The sequence below is a fragment of the Echinops telfairi genome, unplaced genomic scaffold (genome assembly GCF_000313985.2).
Source record: "Echinops telfairi isolate 266 unplaced genomic scaffold, ASM31398v2 ScPeMD7_7424;HRSCAF=8462, whole genome shotgun sequence".
Lineage (NCBI taxonomy): Eukaryota > Metazoa > Chordata > Mammalia > Afrosoricida > Tenrecidae > Echinops > Echinops telfairi.
This window is the reverse complement of record NW_022111324.1, coordinates 7,120,419-7,143,036: the sequence shown is the minus strand read 5'-3', so window position 1 is coordinate 7,143,036 and position 22,618 is coordinate 7,120,419. Positions and strand designations below refer to the sequence as shown.

At 41.9% G+C, this 22,618-nt stretch overlaps 2 protein-coding genes across 4 annotated transcripts in view; both read right to left on the bottom strand.

Moving 5' to 3' along the window:
* Positions 1 to 5,378: 5,378 nt before the first annotated feature.
* POU2F1 (POU class 2 homeobox 1) overlaps positions 5,379 to 22,618 on the bottom strand; it is a 126,915-nt gene continuing 109,675 nt past the window's right edge. For all 3 annotated transcript variants that reach the window (XM_004706752.2, XM_045298071.1, XM_045298070.1), the window contains 3 exons: positions 9,640 to 9,988; positions 8,869 to 8,957; positions 5,379 to 5,806 (listed from right to left, as the gene is read on the bottom strand). In XM_004706752.2, coding sequence (XP_004706809.1) covers positions 5,496 to 5,806; positions 8,869 to 8,957; positions 9,640 to 9,988 — 749 coding nt within the window. In that variant the 3' untranslated portion in view covers positions 5,379 to 5,495. The remainder of the gene's footprint in view (positions 5,807 to 8,868; positions 8,958 to 9,639; positions 9,989 to 22,618) is intronic.
* Positions 11,501 to 11,900, bottom strand: LOC105978993 (U6 snRNA-associated Sm-like protein LSm1). Its single transcript, XM_013005676.2, is given in 3 exon segments — positions 11,501 to 11,820; positions 11,823 to 11,846; positions 11,849 to 11,900. Coding segments are annotated over 3 exon segments (396 nt in total).

Genomic DNA, 22,618 nt, shown 5'->3' with positions numbered 1-22,618 from the left:
CCTATAAATTGTAACCTATAAACAGGGTCCCAAATACATACAACAGCATCAATCATGTTCATCAGTCATTAATAAACATCAGTTCAGCTAAATGCTACAGCTAGACTTATTTCCACTATTTATAAAGGGTTTTTTTTTCCTTTTCATTTATTTGGTTTTTAGTTTACAACTGGTTTTTCAACAATGCTAGGCTGTGCTGAGGTATTTTATGAAGGAGCCAGAGGTGAGCTGTGCACCCCTGCCCACCTGTTAGCCTCACAGATTAAGGTATGGAGAAAAGGAAGTGAAGGAGGAAGAGGAAAGAAAACCCATCCAGGTGACAGAGTCAGTATGAAAGTCACTCAGGTCACTGTCTGGAGTAGAGGAGCCCAGAACAGGAACTGCATCATGAGTGAAGATGGTTGGACGAAAGCATTAGATCATAAGCCATACTGTAAACTGGTCAGCTCTGAGAAAACCTATTCCCTGCCCTGCGGGCGGGAGCCTTTCCGATACCTCATGGGAAACTTGAGGGATGTCCATTCAATCTATTAGATTGGGAAAAGGCTGAGGCAGCTTGACCTATGACAGTGCTGCACCCTGCTCCCACCTAAGTTTACGTCTACATGTATGCGCCACCAACACAGACCGACAGAACTGCTGGGCACGCTGCTCTGAGAGGAATGACAAAGGAGGAGTTGCTTCCCCTTGTTAAGCTATCGTTTTAGAACGTATCATCCTCCAAAATGTTGCAAGACTGAAATAACTTCTCAACGGGTAGGGCGAGGATGACATGAAAAAGAAATCGCCATTCAAATGCTTTTTACATCACCTGCAAACATGAATTCATAGCTGTTATGAGCAGATTAGCCCATCAGTTCTTGCCCACTTGAATACTTTAAAAAGTTTAGACCTTTAGCCCTCCTCCCCCATCAATATTGATAAGTTGGTTAACATTTTCACCTCCAATAAACGGGGTTTCTGGTGCTAATGGAATGAGACAGTGTTTGCTCATACTCCTACTCCCATACTGCCATGCACAAACCCTCTCTCCAGTGGCACACTGGTCGTTGGGAAGCCTTCGCCGGGTCTTAGACCACAGGAGACTGCCAGCACCACATGCCATTTCCCTTCTCCCACCACTGCCTCCTGGGAGAGAGACCAAGGAGAGCTGTTTCTCCTTTCCCTGCGTCTAGCGATTTCACCTGTCTTTCTCAATAGAGAAAGGTGTGTGAGGATGAGATGGTTTGGAAACAATTCTGGACTGTACAAAGTGTCTTCTGTCAGCCAAGTCCAACTGTGAGGTTTTCCATGATGATGTATAGCTTCAGAAATTGACATGAATTTTCTGTCTATTGATAAAGTATCCAGCGTTTCCAGAAATTTAAATAGGTATTTTAATGGTAAAAACTGGGCTGAGCTGAGATACTGTGTCAAGAAAGAATCTGTGCTTCTGGATAAAACACACAAGGTCTTCCTCCATCTTCCTAAATAAATAAGGGATAATGTAACAAACTAACATTAAGAGGTATAATTGTGCTTTTTCCCAACAATGAATGAACGAATGAATGATGTAGGACAAATTAGCAAGATGGTCTCATTAGAGTTTTTTCATCTATCTTGTATTTCTTTTTGAGATTGTTAATTCTACTATGTCCACACAGAGTACGGCCCTATACAAAAAGAATTCTTCTGGCTCCATTTATTGATCGTAAGTTGAGACAATTAGGATGGTACCGATCTTCCTTTTCACATAAATGAACGGTATCAAATGATTTCTCTTAATTCCAAAAAACTACTATGTAACTCCAGAAACATTCCAACCAACACAGCAACCACCTTCTTTCTGAAACGGGAAGGAAAGATCTGCTCCACTGAGAAGCCCTTTCCTAGTCTTCCTTTCTGCTCTGTCCTTCAGACTGATGCTGGGTGTGAGTAAGTTGATGATCACGTTGCACTGCTTGTGATAAACAGAAGTTCTAACAATTACATTCACCCCTCCCGAGGGAGGGCCCATTATTATGGGCTAGTCGAGTATCACTAATAGATGCATTTAGAGTTAGTCTTTGGCTTAGTCTATGTTAACCAAATTGAGGGATGAAATAAAGTTTGCTTAAATTTCAGAGGCAAGAAAGGATGAAAGAATGAACTGTGGTGGCCTATCTGGCCTCTCCTTTTCAAAATGCAGAAACCAGATCAACCACCTCTTTTTGGTTAAATGGCCCCTTTTGGTTTCTAGATTCTCCCATAAGGTGGCTGAGAGTTAAGCTCGAGTACCTTACGATAGGAGAGAGTTCATTCAATCCAAAAGCATCTCTTGAGATGACAAAATAAAATAAAAAGGGACCAAGATGTTCATAGTGAAGCAACATGAAGGAGACTACCTAGGGATATGATAGGGAGTAGATGTTAGGCGAATCACCTAGCTACACCATGCTATCTTAGTGTTCCACATGTGCATGTGTAAATGTACCTTCCACTCTACAACTTATTTTAAAGAGAAAAAGAAAATTTAAAGGTATTTGTTTCTACTTTGAAACACATTTAAAAAAAAATGCTGGTTTAAGGTCCACTCTCATAAAGTGACCCACCCACCCACCCACAAAAAGGCAGAGTCCTCTTATCCCAGAATGCTGAGAAAGGCAGGAGTAAAGGACCACTGCACGGACATGCAAGCTAAATCTCCTTTACTATCGCCGTCTGGGGAGTGGGAACATCTTCTGAACTACGTAGAAACAGAAGCTGTTTTCCCGCGCCCTTCCTCTTAATCCAATGGGCCAGACCTGCTTGGGAATTGACATTTCCTTTGGTAGCAATTTTGGGAAATGAATGCTATAACCTCTAATCTGGTGCTGGGGGTGGGGGTGGGCACCAACACTTCCCTCCCTGAATCCTGCATCTGAACTTTCACCACTCCCCCAGGAGGGTCCCACTACTGTGGGCGACGACAGTATTATTGATAGCCCGAAAAATCACTTGCACAGACTAAAGTTAGAGATATGTCAAGTCAGGAGAGAAAACTAGATTCAACTACATCAAAGAAATAGCTAGAGAGGAATTAATGACTAACACTACCATTGTATTTATACACCACACTAAATAAACTAGTTAAAAATCAAGTTAAAGTCTGCCCAGAGGAAATTACAACTTACCAACATAAAAGATTAAAAACAAGCAGCAACTTTTATATAAAATTAATAAAGACAAATGAAAATAAAATTGTCAGTAGCATCTATCTCAATGTGTCTGAACTGCACTTCATAAACTAGTCCATTATTAGTACAGCAGCTTGCTAAAAATTGACTTTGGTTCAAGCTTAGTTTAAAAAAAAAAAGACGAACATAAAACAACCACACCACACATAAAGGTAGACGGATATTTGTTAGTTTCCCTGCGTGCAGTGGACTGAATCTGGAGGGGCTCTAGGGAAGGGGAAGGGAGAGGTGAGGAGAAGAGTGGGGTTGGGAATGAAGTACTTTCTGAAATGATAGGAGATGACAGAAGGAACTACAGGGAAAAAAGGAGGGGGACCAAAACATTTCTGTTTTTTTACCATCGATGCAATTATCCCCCCGCTCTAATCATGAAGGCCCACACTGTGCCTGTCTCGCTGCCTCTCTGAACAGAACACGGGGACAGGGACAAGCTCACGGAGGCCAAGTTCCCATGGGGACATGGTCAAGTTGACAACCACCTGTTGGACGTCTCTGGTCTCCTACCTGGGGAGGGGGACAGTGCAGTGTTGGACCACTGGATATATAAACAGGCACCCAGAGACACCACACAGGAACGGCTTACTCCTCTCAAAGAAAGGAGCTTGGATGACCTCCACTGCGGTGATCCCCTCTTTCCGAAACCGTCTTCCTCCTTTGTGTTTTGGTACAGAAACTATAATCATAGTTCATCAACCAAAAAGGGGGCTCTCATATCCATAGTACCCTCATTCCTCTTCATCCACTTTTAGAAACTCTTCCTTTTCATTGGCCCATTGATATAGTCTAGCAACGCCCTGAAAACCATGAGAGGCTCGCTCCTTTCCACACGGACTCTCAGACCGATTTAGCGGGCGCTCCACTGACACATCAAGGGCACGACCAAGTTGAGCGCAAAGTCCCTACTTACAGTCCATTTCTCCAAGGCTTTATAGACAACATGCCTGCCCCCTTGAGGGAGAGAGCCAAGGAGAGTCTTAGGGTGAGAGAAATGTGCATGCCAGCCAATGAAAAGGAAGTTTGGGGTAGAGGGAAAGTGTAACTTCACAGATTCTTATCACACTTCTTTCAGATCAAAAAAAAAATTAATGGGAGAGATTTCCCAATATCCTAAGTCAATTGGTTCTTTGCCAAGTAAGTTAAAAGAAAAGTTTGGATGAAAAAATTCCATAACATGGAAACCAAATAACCAACTAACCAACCAAACAGTAGGAGCATTTTTTCAGGAGATGAGAAATCAGGAGAACCACCAAGTCAGGTGTCTGCAGTAGTCTTTGCTCTTTGGAACCAAACCTGCCCTGCAACGCACGCTGCCCTTCCCATCCAAAGCAGCGGCAACAGCACTGACGCACCGCACACAGGTTGTGGGCCCCAAGGTCATTCAATGATTTGGGGGTGATAGAGAGCTACAGTTCAGCAGGAATTCCTTCCTACCCAAAAGTGCTCCAAAGGCACCACCTGATGGGGGAAGGGGAGTGTGGAATGGGAGCGTGTGCACACATTGCCTTCAGCTTCTAGACCAAGCCTCTTGCATAAGTGGAAAAAGAAAACTATTTTCTAGCACCTCTGTAAGAGTCATCAAGGATAAGGAAACCAGCAAGGATATTCCCCGAAGTTCAAGAACGTAAGTCATCCCTTACCCAGAAACCCTCCCTCCCCACAGTGTGGGAGCTCACTGAAACAGGATCCAGGAGCAAGAGATAAATGTGTCCAAACTATATATATGTATATATATATATAAACAATAACAACAACAATTATAGAGATACAGTAATACAGGCCTGCCTAAATTGTACCAGTTAAAAAGGAACCCCCAACACAATTGATATGATTATAAACACCTTGTTATGACTTAATGGCCTGTACAACAGACCTATAAAAATGATTTTTTTAAAGAAAAAAGAAAGAAATGTAGATAAACAATGAATCCTCTTCCTCTACTGGAAGTGGTAACCCACCTTAACTCGTCATTGTCATTATGACTGCTGGAAATGATAAGTAGTCCTTTCACTTATTTTTTGTTTTTGATTTTTTTTTTGTTTCTGCATTTTTTTTTTTAACATTTTTGGTTAGAAAGTTCTCCAATCCATGAAGCAATCCTGAAAAGACAGTGTTTTATTACAAAATTAGGCAAATGTTGTCCCGTCTTCATCCCCCCACCCCCCACCCCCACCCATGTGTGTGGTTTTTTTCTTCTCTCCTGTGCCCTCAGCAACATGGTGAGAGGAAGCCAATCACATTTTCAGTTTGTGAACCTGGCTGGCAGCCAATCACCACAGTGACAAAGGCTGGCAACAGCCCAGCTCACTGTGCCTTGGAGGCGGTAGTGGTGGTGGAAGCAGCCCCGCTGGCAGAGGTCACTGTGAAGAGAGAGTTCTGGATGGACTCAGCTGAGGTGGAGGTGGCGTGAAGGCTGGCAACAGGTCCAGAGTTCCCTGCAGAGGCTGCAGCAGCAGAGACCAAGCTAACTGGGTTGCTGGTGAGCAGAGAGAGGTTCTGAGGGTTCAGGAACAGAGGGGCAGTCACGATGTTGGGGGCTCCTCCTGCATTGGCAAATACCAGGTTCCCCGTTGCATCCAGTGATGTTATTGGAAGAGAGCCTCCAGAAGCAAGAGCTGAAGAACAAAACCCCAAAACAGGCAAGATGGAGATTAGCATCATCACGGAGGAGCCGGATCCCACGCCAGAGAGATCCCACGCTTGCGTTTTCTTGCCTCTCAGCCTCTCGTTTACACTTTTCCTCAAGCAGAGCTACACTGACAGCATGAACTCAGTGCATTTATGATGTTGGAAAGATACTACAACATTGAAAGCCTATTCCAGTGCAAAAGGAAGATGGTGATGGGAGTAAAGATTGTGTGATGAATTGAAGGGTCGAGTTTTTATCCAAAATACGTACTTTACTCCATCTACCTACAAGTATTTTTTTAATCCAACAATTTTGATTTTAAAGAAGATTGAATGCTTTAAACTACCGCTACTCAAAAGATAAACCAGGAACATAAAAAATATATACTCAGGTTTTATCAAGCAAATTGATATCACTGACAAGCTGGGAAAACCTTATAGAATAGTATGTAACATGGAAATGATCGTTCAAAGAAATTTTGTTCTAAAATAAATTATATAATTATTGTATATTCATACAATATAATTAGTGTGTAGTTATAAATGTAACTAAAAGATGGATTCTAACTCAAAGCAACCCTAATTAGATAGGGTAGAACTGCCCCTGTGGGTTTCAAAGATGGTAAGTAACTCTTTACAGAAGTAGAAAGCTTCATCTTTCTCCCTCGCAGTGGTTGGTGGTTTCAAACAGCTGACCTTGCAGTTTGTGGCCCAACAATTAGCCCACCGCACTATTAAGGCACCTACAAAACAAGTCCCCTACCATGCCAAGGCTTTCAAAATGCCATTTAATTACTCAATTATTTGATGGATTCAATTATTCTATATGGTTTTACTCATTTGGTAATATACCAAGTACAAAGTGTGATTTTCACTTCCTGAGACTTCAAAAAGGATTTTGATTTCTATGACTTGTATCAATGAGAGTAATAAATCTACCGAAGGGGGAAATCAGAGATTTGGAAATGTAGGTGATACATTTTAAGATTTGTCTTAAAGTGCAATGCTGTCTGTGAGAGGCCACTATCTACATGCCTACAAGGAACATCAATACAACTATTTATAAATTTTCCCACCACTACAAAACCATTTATGAAGAAATGGAAAGATTCTACCAACTTCTTCAGTTCAAAATTGATCAAGCTAATATAGTCACAATCCATCGATAATTATTGGTAATTAGAATGTGAAAGCTGGAAACAAAGGAAGGATCGGCAGTTGGAAAATATGGCCTGGGTAATGGAAATGAAGTTGGAGATCACATGGTAGACCAACAACTTCTTTACTGCCATATCCTTTCTCAACAACATAAACAGTGACTATTCACTGGACCTCACAGCAGATGGAATACAAAGGACTCTAACTAACTACATCTGTTGGAAGAAACAATGGAGAAGTTCAGTATCACCAGCCAAAGCAAGGTCAGGGATCAATTAGGGAACAGATTATCCATTACTCATATGTAAGTTCAGGCTGAAGTTGAAGAAAATTAAAATGAGTCCACAAGAGCCAATATACAACCCTGAGTATATTCCACCTGAATAGAGAGACCATCTAGAGTCTGATTTGATATAATGAACACTAATGAACAGAGGAGTTATGGGATGATATCAAAAACATCATACATGAAGAAGGGACTACAGGGGCTGGCTGTCAGAAGACACGCTAAAGCTGTCCCTTGAACACTGAGTAGCTAAAACAAATGGAAAAGATGATGTGAAAAAAGATGAACAGGAAATTTCAAAAGGCAGCCCGAAAAGACAAAAAAATTATAATCAAATATATAAAGACCCGAATTTACAATACCAAAAAAGAACACACTCAGCCTATCTCAAGCTGAGAAAATTGAAGAAAAAGGGAATCAAGCCTGGAGTTATAATCTTGAAGGATTCTATGGGCAAAATATCTAATGCAGGAAGCATCCAAAAAAGATAAAAGGAATACAGTGAGACACGGTAGCACAACGTCGACACTCAATCATTTAAAGAGGTAGCGTACAATCAGGCACTGATGGTACTGAAGGAAGAATTCTAAGCTCCACAATGCATTAGTGAAAAACAAGGCCCCAAGAATTGATGGAATACCAATTACAATGTTTGAGCAAACTTATGCAGCAGTGAAAGCACACGTCTAGGCCAAGAAACTGGAAGACATCTCTGTGGCCAACTGCCTGAAACTCACTCATTGCTGTTGAGTCGATGCCAACTCACAGCAGACAGAGTAGGACTGAGTAGAACTGTCCATGTGGGTTTCCAAGACTAACTCTTTGTGGGAGTAGAAAGTCTCCTCTTTCTTCCACTGAGTGGTTGGTGGTTTTGAACTGCCGACCTTGCAGTTAGCGGCCCAACATGTAACCACTATGCAAACAGGGTTCCTAATTGACTGGAACAGATACATATTTATGCGCATTCCAAAGAAAGGTGACCTCAAAGAAAATGAGATATTAGCATCATATTAATTACCAAATCATATTAACATCAAAATTAAAATTGTGCTGAAGACTCTACTCCAGTAAACAGCTACAGACTCAGGAACCTGAAGGGTGTTGCTCTGACATGATGGTAGTGAGAATTAAGTAATGGAAGCCCTGTGACATAAGATCTATACTAAAACAAAATTTATTTTCCTAGCATGTACCTGTCATTCCAAGACTTGTGTCTGAAAGAATCGTTTCGCTAAGCCTATATGCATACCCTGAAAACAGAGACAGGGAGACTGGCGTTTGGAAGAAGGATCCCGCCCCCCTGCCACCACCCCGCCATTCTCCTTTCCCATACATGTGAAAATAAAACTTAGAATCTTTTGGGAAACAAAAAAATTTTTTGCTGAAGATAATTTAAAAATGGTTACATCAGTATATTGACAGGGAGCTGCCAGGTAGTCAAGTTGGATTCAGAAGAGGAAGTCAGATAGATCACAGCTGAAAGCAGAGAATACTAGGAAGATATATTTTATTGACTTTGTAAAGAAAGCAATCAACTCTGTAGATCTTAGGTTCCCAAATGCATTTGGCCTACCAACCTCAATTAAGTAAAAGGATTGTACTGACCTTGAATAGTTGCCAGTGTACTGTTGCTCATCAGAGCCGGGCTGAGCGCACCGCCCAAGGTTCCTGGATTGAGACTGAGTAAGGCACCTCTGCAAGTCCAAACAAAGGTCACTTTATTACCACGAAGACGAAGCTGTCAGCTTGACACCACCCTCAAATGGATGAGGAGCAGGAAAACCCAGCTGGGGAAGTCCATGGGAATGGCTATTTTCCATAGCCTCTCACATGGTGAGGGGCGTGCTTCATGGAGACTGCTTCCCTGGGTGCTCACGGGCACAAGGTAAAACAAGACTTAGATCCACGTCAAATTTCAAACTCATAACGTCACTTTGACTTCTCACTGAAGTACTTCTTTCTCTCTTTCTCTCTCTTGCCCCACACCCAGGCCCCCAAATGAAAACACTCCAGGGAAAGGGGTAGATTTTAGACACAGTTGACAAGTGTAATACAAAATGCGGACTCTCATGACTGCACCTCTCATCCATGATGGAAAACCAAGAGCAGAGAAGTGAGAGTTGAATGGAGAAAGCAGAGTGTCAGAAGCATTTGGGGCTTTCTTGGTGCCCCATCCCTGAGGTTCTCCGTGACTTGTTCTGCATTTTTTACATGGAAATAAAGGTGCAGCCACTTCAGCCATGGTCCAGGAGCACTTACAGAGTAACCCAATTCAAAGAGGTACTTGTGCAAAGAGTTGTTTTGTTATTATGATTAAGATATAAAAGTCTCTTCTAAAAGTCTTTCTCAGATGTGAGTGAGAGGGGCTCTCCTTACCCAGCTGCAAACTGAGAGGGTGCCATCAGGCCTGGGCTGAGTCCTGCAGCAGCAGCCATGGCAGCAAGACTGGCGTTGGCTGGCAGCTGTGCAGCTCCTTGGAGGGCAGCAGCTGCTGCTGCTGTTTGCAAGCCTGACGCAGTCACCATCACCTGGCTGGTCCCAAGAGGGGAGGACAGAGGAGTGGAGGTGGTCTGTGTTGTGCTGGTCTCACTGGCACTGGACGCCTCAGAGGCGGAGGCGGAGGCAGAAGGGGAGGGGCTTAAAGAGGGGGGTGTGACCGCTGAGGAGGCTGGAGGGGCGGTGGAGATCACTGTGGCCGTGTTGTTGGAGGGGGTGTCTGTAGTGCCTGAAAAAAGGGAATCAGGTTAGAGAATAACTCAGAAGGTGTTTTTGGACGTGTGGTGACTTTATTCCGTCATATTCTACAATCAGCTGAGTAAGTAATACACTATCTAATGACCTAGACACTACTTTTTTATTAACCTTGTTTGCTGATTCTATGATAATATAATAAACATTTCAGAACCAAAGCAATGCGCTCTACTGTAAGAGGCAGTAGAAATAAAGTAAGCGCACACTACACAGAGAGTAGCTACTCAAAAGTCAATCTTTTGTTCAAAATGTAAAATCTGGAAGTCTGAAGTACCACAAAAATAATTAAGCATGTTTACCTAGATGCCGCCATTACATTAAGTAATTTAAGTAACTACTCTAAAATAACTATCAGCTCTCAAAAAGCCCATTCTGGTTTAAAAAAAAATTTATAGTCATGTAAGCAATAAAATACAATATTACTTCATAAAGGTCAGTATGAAAAATGAAGATTGTTTGGAGATACCTTAAGAAAAAAAAATCAAGGTATCTAAATTTCTCTAAAATTCAAGAAAAACAAACATTTGGGTATAAGTGACATTAAAAGTATCACAAGTGCAAACTAAAACATATTCACGGGGATTTATAGAATGTCTCAGACCAGCATTGTCCAATAGAAATATCACACACATATTGTTGCTAAGGGCCTTTGAATCAGTTCCAATTCAGAGTACAACAACACATCAACACACTGCCTGGTCCTGCACAGACGCACTATGGTAATGGTTTGATTCCATTGTGTGGGCAGCCACTGTGGCAACCATCACATTGAAGGTCTTCCTCCTGATAACATGCCCAAGTACCATGAGACAAAGTCTCACCAACCTCATCCTCAGGAGCAGTCTGGCTGTATTCCCTCCAAGAAAGACGTATGGTACTGATTCTTCTGGCAATCCATGGGAGTTTCAATAGTCTTCACCAGCACAATTGCTTCCAGTCAGCTGGCCAGTTGGCAGTCTTCCACATCGCTTGGCATAGACTAGTTAGTGCTTCTAATTTGGGCATGTCTAGAGCTTTTTTTAGGTAGTAAGAAATATCTCTTTATAAGTAACTAGCAACTTGAAATTGTGACAGGAGGGGGAAATTCCAGTGTAGACTGCTCATACCTTTGAAAGCAGAGTATTAATTTTACCTGTTGTTCACTGAAGGCAACGTAAATGTGGGGGATAAATTGAGAGTTTTGAGATTCACACTTTATTTACAAGTAAAGAAGGTCCCTTATAAAGCCTAATGTGGAACAAGGCAAGCAAAATAAAGAAGTAGCTGCTGGCTCCACGGTGATGTAAGAAAGGAGTCCAGGCCACTGTCTTTTCACAATGATTTTGTTACTAAAACAAACAAACAAACCGAAAACACCACATGATTTCGTCAGGTGACATCAGTAAAATAAAAAGGATTTTCAACGTTTAGCAGTCTCTGGTCGAAGGTGCCCAGGATGTCACTTTCATGTCAGTGACAGCTCGTGCCCCTGGCCTCGAGCAAAGGCTCAGCACTCATCCAGAGTCTCTACTCGAGGAACGGAGAGGCCTCGAGCCTGCAGAGCCCGAGCTTGCAGCGCCGCTGCTTCTCGCTTGGTCTGCTGTTCCACCCTTCGCTCTTCTAGGAGTTCTTCAACAGACACTTGCGGGAGGGGCGTGCCCCTCGCCTTTTCCAAGTCTATTTCTCCTCGGAGGACCACATTTTCTCCTCTGACCACAAAAATCCCTCGAGGAATATCACCGTATTTTTTCCCCACATGAATACGCTCCATAGTCTGATGGAGCACTAAGTTAGCAAATTGATCAATGCTTCTTAAAAAGCCTATAGTGTCCTTCCATCTCGAAGCAGGACCAATGCTTTTTGTCGATGTCTTCGATGAGGCTGGCAGTGCCGGGCATATAGTTCATTTTGAGCTGAGATAAGGTTGCAAGGTATAGCGGCAACGGGCCAGTGAGGCCAACACCGCCTCTTCCTCCTACCGCAGTCGCAGCCTCGGCAGGACTGAGGCAGGGACAGGCTAGAGCTTTGTCTTATACCAATGCCTTCTCCAAAGTTTGGACTCCTTCAATACCATTGGTTCTTGACTGTGTTCTACCTTTGGAAATGGTTGTATGTTGGTCAAATCTTTTTGGCACAGTGACTCTGTGAACTCCTCCTTCCATTTTCTTTTGACGCTTCCTGTGTCATTCAATATTTTGCTCATGTTACTGTTGTTCTGGCAGCCCTGGTGGGGTAGTAGTTATGCGTTGGGCTAACTGCAGGTTCAGCAGTTCGAAAGCCACTCCTTGGGAGAAAGACGAGGCTTTCTACCACTGTAACGAGTTCCAGTCCCAGAAACTCACAAGGACAGTTCTAGCCTGTCTTATAGGGTCATTATGGTTTGAAATCAAGTCAATGGTAGTGAGTTGGTTTGGAATACTGTTGTTCGGTGCCTTAGAACAACATTCTGTACATTCAGAAACTTCCGGAATGGAAGAAAATTTCGCCTTGTACTGGAGATGGAGTGCATTCCACCAGGTCAGGCTGTTAATCAAGCCTTTTATTTAGAGGTTCTGAAAAGATTACGCAACAGTGTGTGACCAAAAAGGCCTGATTTGTGGCAGACAGAGGTCTGGTTTTGCCACCACGACAATGCACCTGCTTATGCAGTCATCTATGTGTGCCGGTTTTTGGCAAAAAACCAACAAGCCTCTCTTGCCCCAAACACCTGACCTCGTTCCATGAGATTTCCTTTTATTTCTGTGAGTGAAAACGGACATGAAAGGACAGCAGTTTGATGTACATAGAAGAGGTGAAGAAAAAATGAGGGAGGTGCTGTCAGCGATCCAGATGAGTTCGAAAAATGTTTCCAAGAATGGAGTTGCAGATTTGACAAAAGTATTAAGTGTAATGGAGAGTACTTTGAAAGTGATAAGGTTGTTTTGTAAAAAAAATTAAATACATAGCTTTGTGTGTGTGTGGGGGGGGGCTGATTTTGAGGGGTATCCCCTTATACACATAAAATTGTGCATATCCCAACAGCAATCTAGCTGAGAGGAAGTCCTATGAGGCAGAAGTAGGGCGAGCATGATGGTGGGGCAAGAGAGAGGTCAAAGGAAACAGGAAGGATCTAGGAAGCAAAGCTATGGATAGAGGTGTAAGCATAGGGGTGTCCATATGTAACTATACTAATCCATAAAAAGAGGTATGGGCCTATGTACATATATTTATATGGCAATATATTGAAATAGTGGACGGACTTTGGGTCTCTGCTCATACCCTCCCTCAATACAAGAACATGATGTTCTAATAAATTGGCAATCTGAGAAGCTCACCCTCTCCATCCTCCCCACACCATCGCTGAAGACAAAATGGGTGCATAAGCAAATGTGGTAAAGAAGGCAGATGGTGCTCGGCTACTAAGAGATATAGCATCTGGGGCTTGAAGTCAAACAAGCAGCCATCCAACAGAGAAACAACAAGCTCACATGGAAGAAGTACACCAGCCTGTGAACTCATGAGGTGTCAATGGGCCCAGGTAACAGACATCAGAAGACTCTTATCAAACAAACAAAACCAAAGGGTTGAGAATGAGGGGGGGTCAGGGCAGAGACCCAAAGCCCCTCTGTAGACAATGGAACACCTCCCACAGAGCGGTCACAGGGAAGGGATGAGTCAACCAGGGTGCAGTAAAGCACCAATGAAACACAGAACATTCCTCTGGTTCCTTGAGGCTTCCTCACCCCCACCACCTTGACCCCAGTGATACCTCTCACTTCAGACTAGACCAGAGCATCTACACAGATGTAGATGAGAAATAAGAGCTCATGACACATACAACCCAGGGGCAGGAATGGGAAGAGAGATACCAGATGGGAAGGGGGAAGGAGGAGAAGAAGGGGAAACTGATTGACGCACAACCACACACACCCCTCCAGGGGAAAGAACAGCAGAAACCACGGGGGAAGGGAGACAGTGGTTGGTGTGAGATATGAAAATAATAATAATTTATAATCTATCAAGAGTTCATGAGGGTCAGGGTGGGGGCTGAGGGAAAAAAGAGAAGCTGATACCAAGGGCTCAATAGAAAGTAACTGTCTAGAAAAGAATGGTGGCAACATATGTACAAATATGCCTGATACAATTGATGTATGAATTGTAATAAGCATTGTAAGAACCCTTAATAAAATGATCAAAAAAAGAAAAAGAATTGTGCATATCCCACTAGTTCTATGGAAAATAATAAAAATAGAAAACAAAAGTAAAACCCAAAAGCCTTATTGAATCAATAGATCAAAAAATTATTTTAAGGTTAAATCAATATTTTAAAATATTAATGAATTATTTTACCTTTATTCATAATGTCTTTGAAAATCATGTGTAATTAACATGTTACACTAACCCATTACCAGCAAGTGTATTTCAATTCATAACTACCCTATACAGGGTTTCCCAGGTTATCTTTCTTTCTCCTGCAGAGCAGCTGGTGGGTTTGAACTGCCAACCTCACGGTTAACATCTCAACACTTACCTATTATCACAACCATGGGTCTTAATTTTACATGTATGGCACATCTCAGTTTGAACTACACCCACATTTTAAATGCTCACAAGTTATATGTGGCTAGAAGCTATCACTTCGGACAGTATACGTGTAAAATAGATGTTAAACCTGTTAGGTCTCAGAGGCTTAAGGAATGTCACGTCACTTGGTCTACAAAAGAAGTGGCTTATGGAGTACAATCTTCCCCAAAGCAGATGTCACTGTCACCAGTAAGCTGGAGTTCTGATGTTGTCCACAAAAGATAGGATAGCACGAATGCTCAGTAAGGGTCACATTACAAAGCCTAAAGTCGACGGAAGTGAACTTAGTGAAATTGATTAGGTTGTAAAACTTAATTACTCATACATGGATAAAGCAGAACCAAAGTAGGGCTTTTTCCTAAGACAGAGAACCGAACGAGACACATACACGAATAATACTCCTGTGAGGTATAGAAAACTCCGGATACATTATAAAAAAAAACCAGGCCAATTTAAATGAATATTTCAAACTGAAACAGAAACAAAAACGTACTGCCACTGAGTCCATTCCAACCTACACTGGCTGTACAGGGCAGCCCATTACTGCTCCTTAGGGTCTCTGAACGATAACATTTAAATCTTTATGGGAACAGGCAACTTCCCATTTCTTCAGAGGAGTGGCCAGTGGATTTGAACTGCTGGCCTTATGGCTAGCAGCCCAACACATAACCTACTGCCCCATCAGTGCCCTGTCTTTCAAACGTAAGCATACTATCACACACAGCAACACTGTCGTATGCAAAAGATGTATTTGTTGTGATAAAATCTATTATTAAAGCTAAAGAAGACACCCCGGCCCCCAACAGCTTTATCCCAAATTCTAACAGTCTGGTCTTGGTTTCACAGTGCACTGTGAACCCATCTCTTGGACTACATTAGAGAACAATGAGCACTCAACTCTTCTCATTTCAAGTTTCAGGACAAGTTTCTTTCACATACTCCAGACCTAAGAGAAACTCCAGACATTACCTAGTTCAACAGCAACTCTATTCTTCCCCACCTCGTACAATGCTGCCCAACACTAGTTATATTGTCTCGAGTGATCGAGAAACACATACCTGTCATACTATTTTAACTGAAAATGTATGTGTTCACCTCAAAAATATAAATGCTATGACTTAGGTAATTTTATTCCTTATTGCTGTGGGCCCTAAACATAGTTATACATTTGTGGATATTATGTATCAGATTTTCATTCATTTTTCTTTCCACTTCTAAATTAATCAGACCAATCTACATCAGAGCTCCTGACAGTATGTTGAATCCTGCATTTGGCACATTGAAATTCACTTTTTATTCACACTTGACACATTTCATGATGACCTTTCCACATTCTGTAGAAAGGTAAATGCCCTTTCTCATTTCTGTCCTACTGCCAAGTTTCAGTGTACGCTCCATCTTATTTAAAATCTGATTTTTCCTCTGGGTACCTTTAAACACTTTGCAATTGAAACTGCCTAATTTCACAAAACTGTATTTCTTGGCTTACAATGGCTTATATTCCATTCTCTACTACCTCTTTCAGACCACTAAAATTTAGCATCTCCTTAAATTCCACTGGCTGACAAAAACAATGCCAGTCAAATCTCATTAGTGAATTTAATCTAGCCAACATCTGGCTGCAATCCTTCAATCACATTTTAGATGTCTTCTATATGAATTCCAAGAGCTTCACTATGAGACTATAGCCCTGTAACAACTTAAAAGCATCATCATTAGGTTAATTTACTCCTAAATAGTAAATCACATTCCAATTAACATATAGCTATGATGGGAAGATACGGCCTCAAATTCTAATCACTTGGGTAATCTAAATGGAACAATTTAGTTCTGCTAACGCTGTCAGGTAGTGGGGAAGACAGGGGCCGCTAACCACAACCTCAGCGTGGGAAGCCAGCAGCGGTTCTTTGGGGGAAGAAGGCTTTCTACTCCTGTGAGTCTGGGAAACCCACAGAGGCAGTTCTGCCCTGGCCTCTATATAGGCTCACGATGAGTCCGAATGGACTTGGTGGCGGTGAGTTTAGCGTTTAAACCCTAATGTCCTCAACAATAAAACAGGATGCCATCATCTATTTACATGGGTTAGTGTGAAGTTATATACAGAATAGAAGTAACATTTCTGGCCCCTCCTTTTGCTTCTTGCAAATAGTATAAAAAAATTTTTTATACTATTTTATTGAGGTATAGTTGATACTCCAATAAATTCACCCAATTTAAGTATAGAATTCAAAGTTGTTTCTTTTTCTTAAGCATATTTACAGAGCTCTGCAACCATCTCACTCCGGTGATTCCAGCACCCCACAAAGATGCCCATTTGCAGATACATCCCTGAATCATTTGCTTCTGACCTGTACAGATTTGCTTTTCTAAATCTTTCTTATGAAGGAAAACACTTAATTTGCAGTCTTCTGCATCTGACTTCTTTAGCCTAGCATAAATAAAAAAGTATTTTTCTAACAAAATAACCGTATCCACCTTCAAAGTTCTCTCCATTACACTTAATGTATTTGTCAAATCTGTAATTCGATTCTTAGAAACATTTTACAAAGTCATCTGTTTGGGGGGCTGACAGAACCTCCCTCATTTTTTTCTTTACCTCTTCTGTGTTGTCGGATCACTGTCCTTTCACGTCCCTCTGCATTGGCGGAAACAAAAGAAAGCCTCACAAAGCTAGGTCAGCCGAGTCACGTGCGTGGGGTCGGAGGGGCCTGGGTTTTGCCAGGACCTGGCACAGAGATGACTGCCTGAGCAGGTGCACTGCTGTGGTGGCAAAACCAGTTCTCTGCCTGCCACAAAGCAGGTGTGTTAGACAGGGTTCTCTAGAGAGATAAAACCAAATTGCTGATAATTTAATATATCTATTTATAAAGATAATTAGATATATAACAAGGAATGAACTGTTAAATCATATACAGTTAAATATATAATACAAGAAAGAAACAGTTAAATTATAAAGCACTACAAATGGCTCAATTCAACTCACTGCCGTGAGAGAGAAGTGAGAAACTAGCAGCCCTTCCAGTCCAGTCTGCTGCCAGATCTTCCTCTATTTATAGAGAGAGCTAGGCTATGTCAGCACAGCAGCCAATCAGAAGGCAGGTCACCAACTGCCAGCCAGGTCACCAACTGCCAGTCCCCAGCTCCAGCGATCTCTTAAAGGGACCTCAATTTACAGCGACACAGTCCACAGGCTAGGCGTCCCACAGGTAGTGTAGCCTTTAAATTGAGGCACAGGACAAGCAAGGCAGCCGCACACTGGTCCGATGATCAAAAAGCGAGAGACAAGAAAGGCAAGACTCAACAAGCCATTTATCTCTCTGCCCTTCAGTTAATCCCACTTGTGTTTATAGGCCAGGCTGGCACAATCAACTATCTCAGCAGGCCTTTTTTGTTGCACATTGTTATGCAATCTTTTCAGAACATCTAAATAGAAAGCTTGATTAACAGTCGGACCTGGTGGAATGAACTCCAAATGTATTATCCCTTTCACATCAAACAAACAAATGAGCATCGTTTTTTGGGGGGCCCCCTCACAGTCTCCATCTAGGTCTACATACTTCTGGGGTGGTGTTTCCATCTCTCTACTTTTCCCCCAAAGATTTCTGTGCTCTTCAATCTATACCATGGTGAAACCACAGTTTGGGCATCATCAAAGGATGGAAATCCCGTTCCTTTAAAATCTTCTCTTAGTTTTAGGAACAAAAGAGACATCTGAAAGGGCAACATATCAGGGCTGGAGGTGGATGGGGTGCCATTTACCAATGAAATTCTCCAAGGACAGTTCTTACAGGCCTCAAGGCAGGTACATGGCCATGATGGGAAAAGCTCCTCAGCCTAACTGTCCTAGCCTTTCTCATTAGAGCCTTTGCAGTTTTCGTAAAACATCTAATAACCGCCCTTGATTGGCTTTGTCCTTTGGGAAAATCTGTTATTATCCACTTGGAATTCCAAACACAGTCACCATTACATCTCCAGCAGACTTCTATGGCTCACTATTTTGACCACACCTTTTTGTTGAAGGCCCCATAAGGAGACTAAGGCAAGGGTATTGCTGACAGACTTCGTCTGCAGCCGCCCATGAATTGCAGAGACTGCTGAGACACGTTTTGTTTGGAATAAACTGATGTAAGTCTGAACTGGAACTCTAATAGCAGTGCTTTCTGACTCCCTCTCATACTGTTAAATTTCTGCAACATGAATGGACCTTGGAAACACCCTAAAATGCCATGACCATACAGTGGTTAGTACTCTGCCTTGGGGCCACCACACCTGGGTCGAATCCCAGTGCCAGCAGTGTCTGTTGTCTACCGTTGACAGAGTCTGGTAAACCTTTGTTGTCGGCTCCTGTCACTATGAGTCAGAATTGATTTGTGGGTGGTGGGCTTGGTTTATTTACTGAAAGATTCAGAATAGGCAAATCCATAGAAATAAATCTATCAGTGGTCATTAGGAGCTAGACTGAAGGTGAGAGGTGAGAAGGGAGGTAACACTGATGGAAAATGACAGCTAATGAAGACCTGATTACTTCTGGGGGCGAAGTGTTCTGGAATCAAGTAATGGTTATGATTCCACAACTTCAATAACATGCTAAAGTTCATCGCGCTGTACACTTTAGCGGGTGAATTACATCCCAAAACAAAAGCAGAAACTGCAGTACAAGCAGAATCAACTTCTGTGTGGAATTAGTGATGGCCTTCACTTTGGATTGTGCTTGCGGTGTCCTCGTTTTTTCTGAAATATCTGTCCATTTCATTGCTCTTTTCAGAGAATCATTTTTTAATTTCATTGCTTTTATTTGCTACTGCATTTACTTTTACTCTAGTTTTTATAAGCTCCATATTTCTGTTTCATTTTCCTCTCCTTTTCCATTTAATTGAAGAAGTTTCAAGTTCTGGCTTGAGACATTTCTTTTCTCATTAGGTTTCCTCTAAGCAGTGCTTGAGCAGCACTTCATGCATTTTCATACGTTGTGCTTTCCATTCAGTTCACAAAACTTTACATTTTCCCTGTGATTTTCTTCTTTGACCCATGTTTAGGGATTGCCTCAAATTCCCCAAATGTTGTTGACTTCTAATTTACCTCTGTTGCTGTCAGGACATCCTTTGTATGGTATTGATGCTCTAAAACATGCTGAGACTTGTTTTATGGCTGAGCTCATTCCGGAGAGTGTCCATGTGTGCTTGACAGGGACGTGATTTCTGCAGTTGGTAGGTTAAACAAAGTCACATCAAAATTGGTGGTGGTGTTCATATCTTCTCCAGCAGTGTTTATTTTTGTCCAAAATATTTTTGAAATGGATTATTCCTGTATCTAACAATTATTGTTGACGTGTCTGTTTTTCTTTACCCTTCTGTGTTTTCTTGCCTGTAACCTGGGTCTCTAGCGTTAGGATGTATCTCCCTGATAAACTGGCCTTCATCATTAGGAAATATTTTGGGAGCAAGTACTGAGGATATACCATATTTGGTAGATTATTAAGGATTATGAAAGTTTTACTAGTTCTTGAGACTATCAGGACACATCTTCATTCTGAAAGTAATCCAGTCATTCTCATTCTGAAATTTATTCTAGAAATATTTCCCGAGGCTCTGATACATGGTAACATTGGGCTCGACCCTGGGAAAGTACAGATGACCCAGCCAGCCAAGTAAGATTTCTATTGGAAGATGGGAGCCTTAGCATAGCTTCTTTTCATCATTCCAAAAATGCTATGGAGATGGTGGTCAAGAAATAGAGAAGGAAGAAAAAGCTCTGGGGAGAGACATCACAGAACTTGACATTTTGAAAGATTTCCAGAAATAAAAAGAGCAGACAAAATTGGGTGATGACTATAGAAGCCACGGGACTCAGAAGAAGGCTTTAGTAGTAGAGCGGAATTCTTCATCTTGCTGGAGCCCTGGGGAGACTTCTAACTCCGTGTCCTCAGACGTTTAAGTAAGAGTAGAATGTAAGGGTAGAAAAGAGAGTGCTTAAAGTGTTGTCCACACAGCAGACCCTCCACTGGGTTATCCTTCCTTTTACCAAGCTTCTCATATGAGTACAACTGTTATCACCGACTACTTTTCAAAGAAACTACAAATCTGAAAGGCTAAGGCTTCTTCTGGTATAGGCACTGCCTGCACAATTAAAGATCCCCCTCATTTTAGGGAGGTGTGAAAGAAAAGCCGACTGCCTGACTTTTGCCTTGTGCATTTCACTCACACCCCGAGGAACTGGGTGATCACCTACACTCACATCTCACAGGTAGCTCTTCCTTCCAGGGGAGAAGACTGACCGACTGCGGAGGAACAGAAACTACACACAAAATGCTTCAAAGCTAGGGACATTAAATACTATGGCCTCGTGTCTATCAGTTTGAAAAAATACATCTAAGACTACTAAACAATGAACAGCAAAATCAACTGCATAAAGGAACAAATACAACCAATGGCAGCGGAAACACCTTACACAGAATTGTCATTTGTACTGTGTTCACAAAATAAAAATGTTGCTGAGTGTTGTTGAGGTCACTTCTGACTCATAGGGACTCTGTACAATAGAACAAAACATTACCTGGTCCTGTGCCATTCTCACAATTGTTCCTATGTCTGAGCTCACTGCTGCCGACACTATGCCAACCCATCTCAATGAAGGTCTTCCTCATCATTCTCCCTGACCTTTCCCCGCAGGGACTGCTCCCTCCTGGTAATGGATCAGTCCATTGCAATCCACAGGATTGTCTCTGGCTGATTCTTCCTAAAGAGATTGCCCTGCCCTTCTAGTCCAGCTGTGGGGATGCCTTTAAGCATTAACAGCAACATGCAGCCTCCAGTGACTAAGTGGTGGCTGCGCCTGCAGTACCTTGGCTGGGAAGCAATCCCAGGTCTCCTTCATGGAAGACATGAATCCTACCTCTGAACCACAACTGTTGATGATGGGGAGGAGAAATACAAATGGCTGTTGCTAGGTTCTCTGAGTTCCAACTCACAACAAGCTTCTGTACAACACAAGGAAGCACTGCCTTCCTGATACTATGTCCATGGGGTAGAATTTTGCCACCCTTGCTTCCAAGGAGCATTTTGAAAGTACTTTTTCCAAGAAATAAAGGATACTTCTTCTGGAGTTCATAGTATATCCCACATTCTTTGCCCATACCATAATTCAAATGCATCAATTCTTCCGTTTTCTGTATTCATTGTTCAGTTTTTCTTTGCAGATGAAGTGACTGAAAATACCATGACTTGGCTCAGGTGCACCTTAGTCCTCAAAGTGACCTTTCTAATTTTTAACATTTTAAAGTGACATTGTTTGCAAATATGTCACTTTGAGGACTAAAATGTGTCTGCTATAAAAGGAAGGACTTAGAACAAATCTAAGTTCTTAGTATTTAAAAATGCAATTTTCAAAAAACACATGAATGACCATTAAAAAAAAAAGGAACACAGGAATAATCACATAAATTTGATTGAGGGTCTAATGTAGTACAAAAGCGAAAAGCCTACACCTATTAAAGAAATTGAAATGGTAACTAAATGCTTTCTCAAAATGCAAACTTCCAGCCCCTTAAGGACAAATACCAATCTCACAGAATTTTTTTTGGCTTTTAAACAGATGAGGAAATACTGCATTCACTTATGGGGCTATGGGTACACCGCTCATAAAGCACTGTACTTCTCATTTCTCCTCTCCCATCACTAGAGAAAGTGCTTCAGTAGTCAAATTCTTGATTTCCATGAGGGAGACACCTGGGTTCAATTCTCTGCCACAGAACCTCAAACTCGGCCACCAATCAACTGTCAACCAAGAAGTCTGTATTACCAAATTACCCGGCAGATGTTAGTGGAGATTCCAGACTACAAAGGCCTGTCGGCCTACTTTTGAAAGATCAGCCAATGAAAACCATATAGATGAAGGTATCACTGGGCTTGGGGACTGTGTTAGACAGGGTTCTCTAGAGAGATGAAACCAAATTCCTGATAATTTAATATATTTATTTGTAAAGATAATTAGAATATAACAAGAAATGAACTGTTAAATCATATACAGATAAATATATAATACAAGAAATGAACAGTTAAATTAT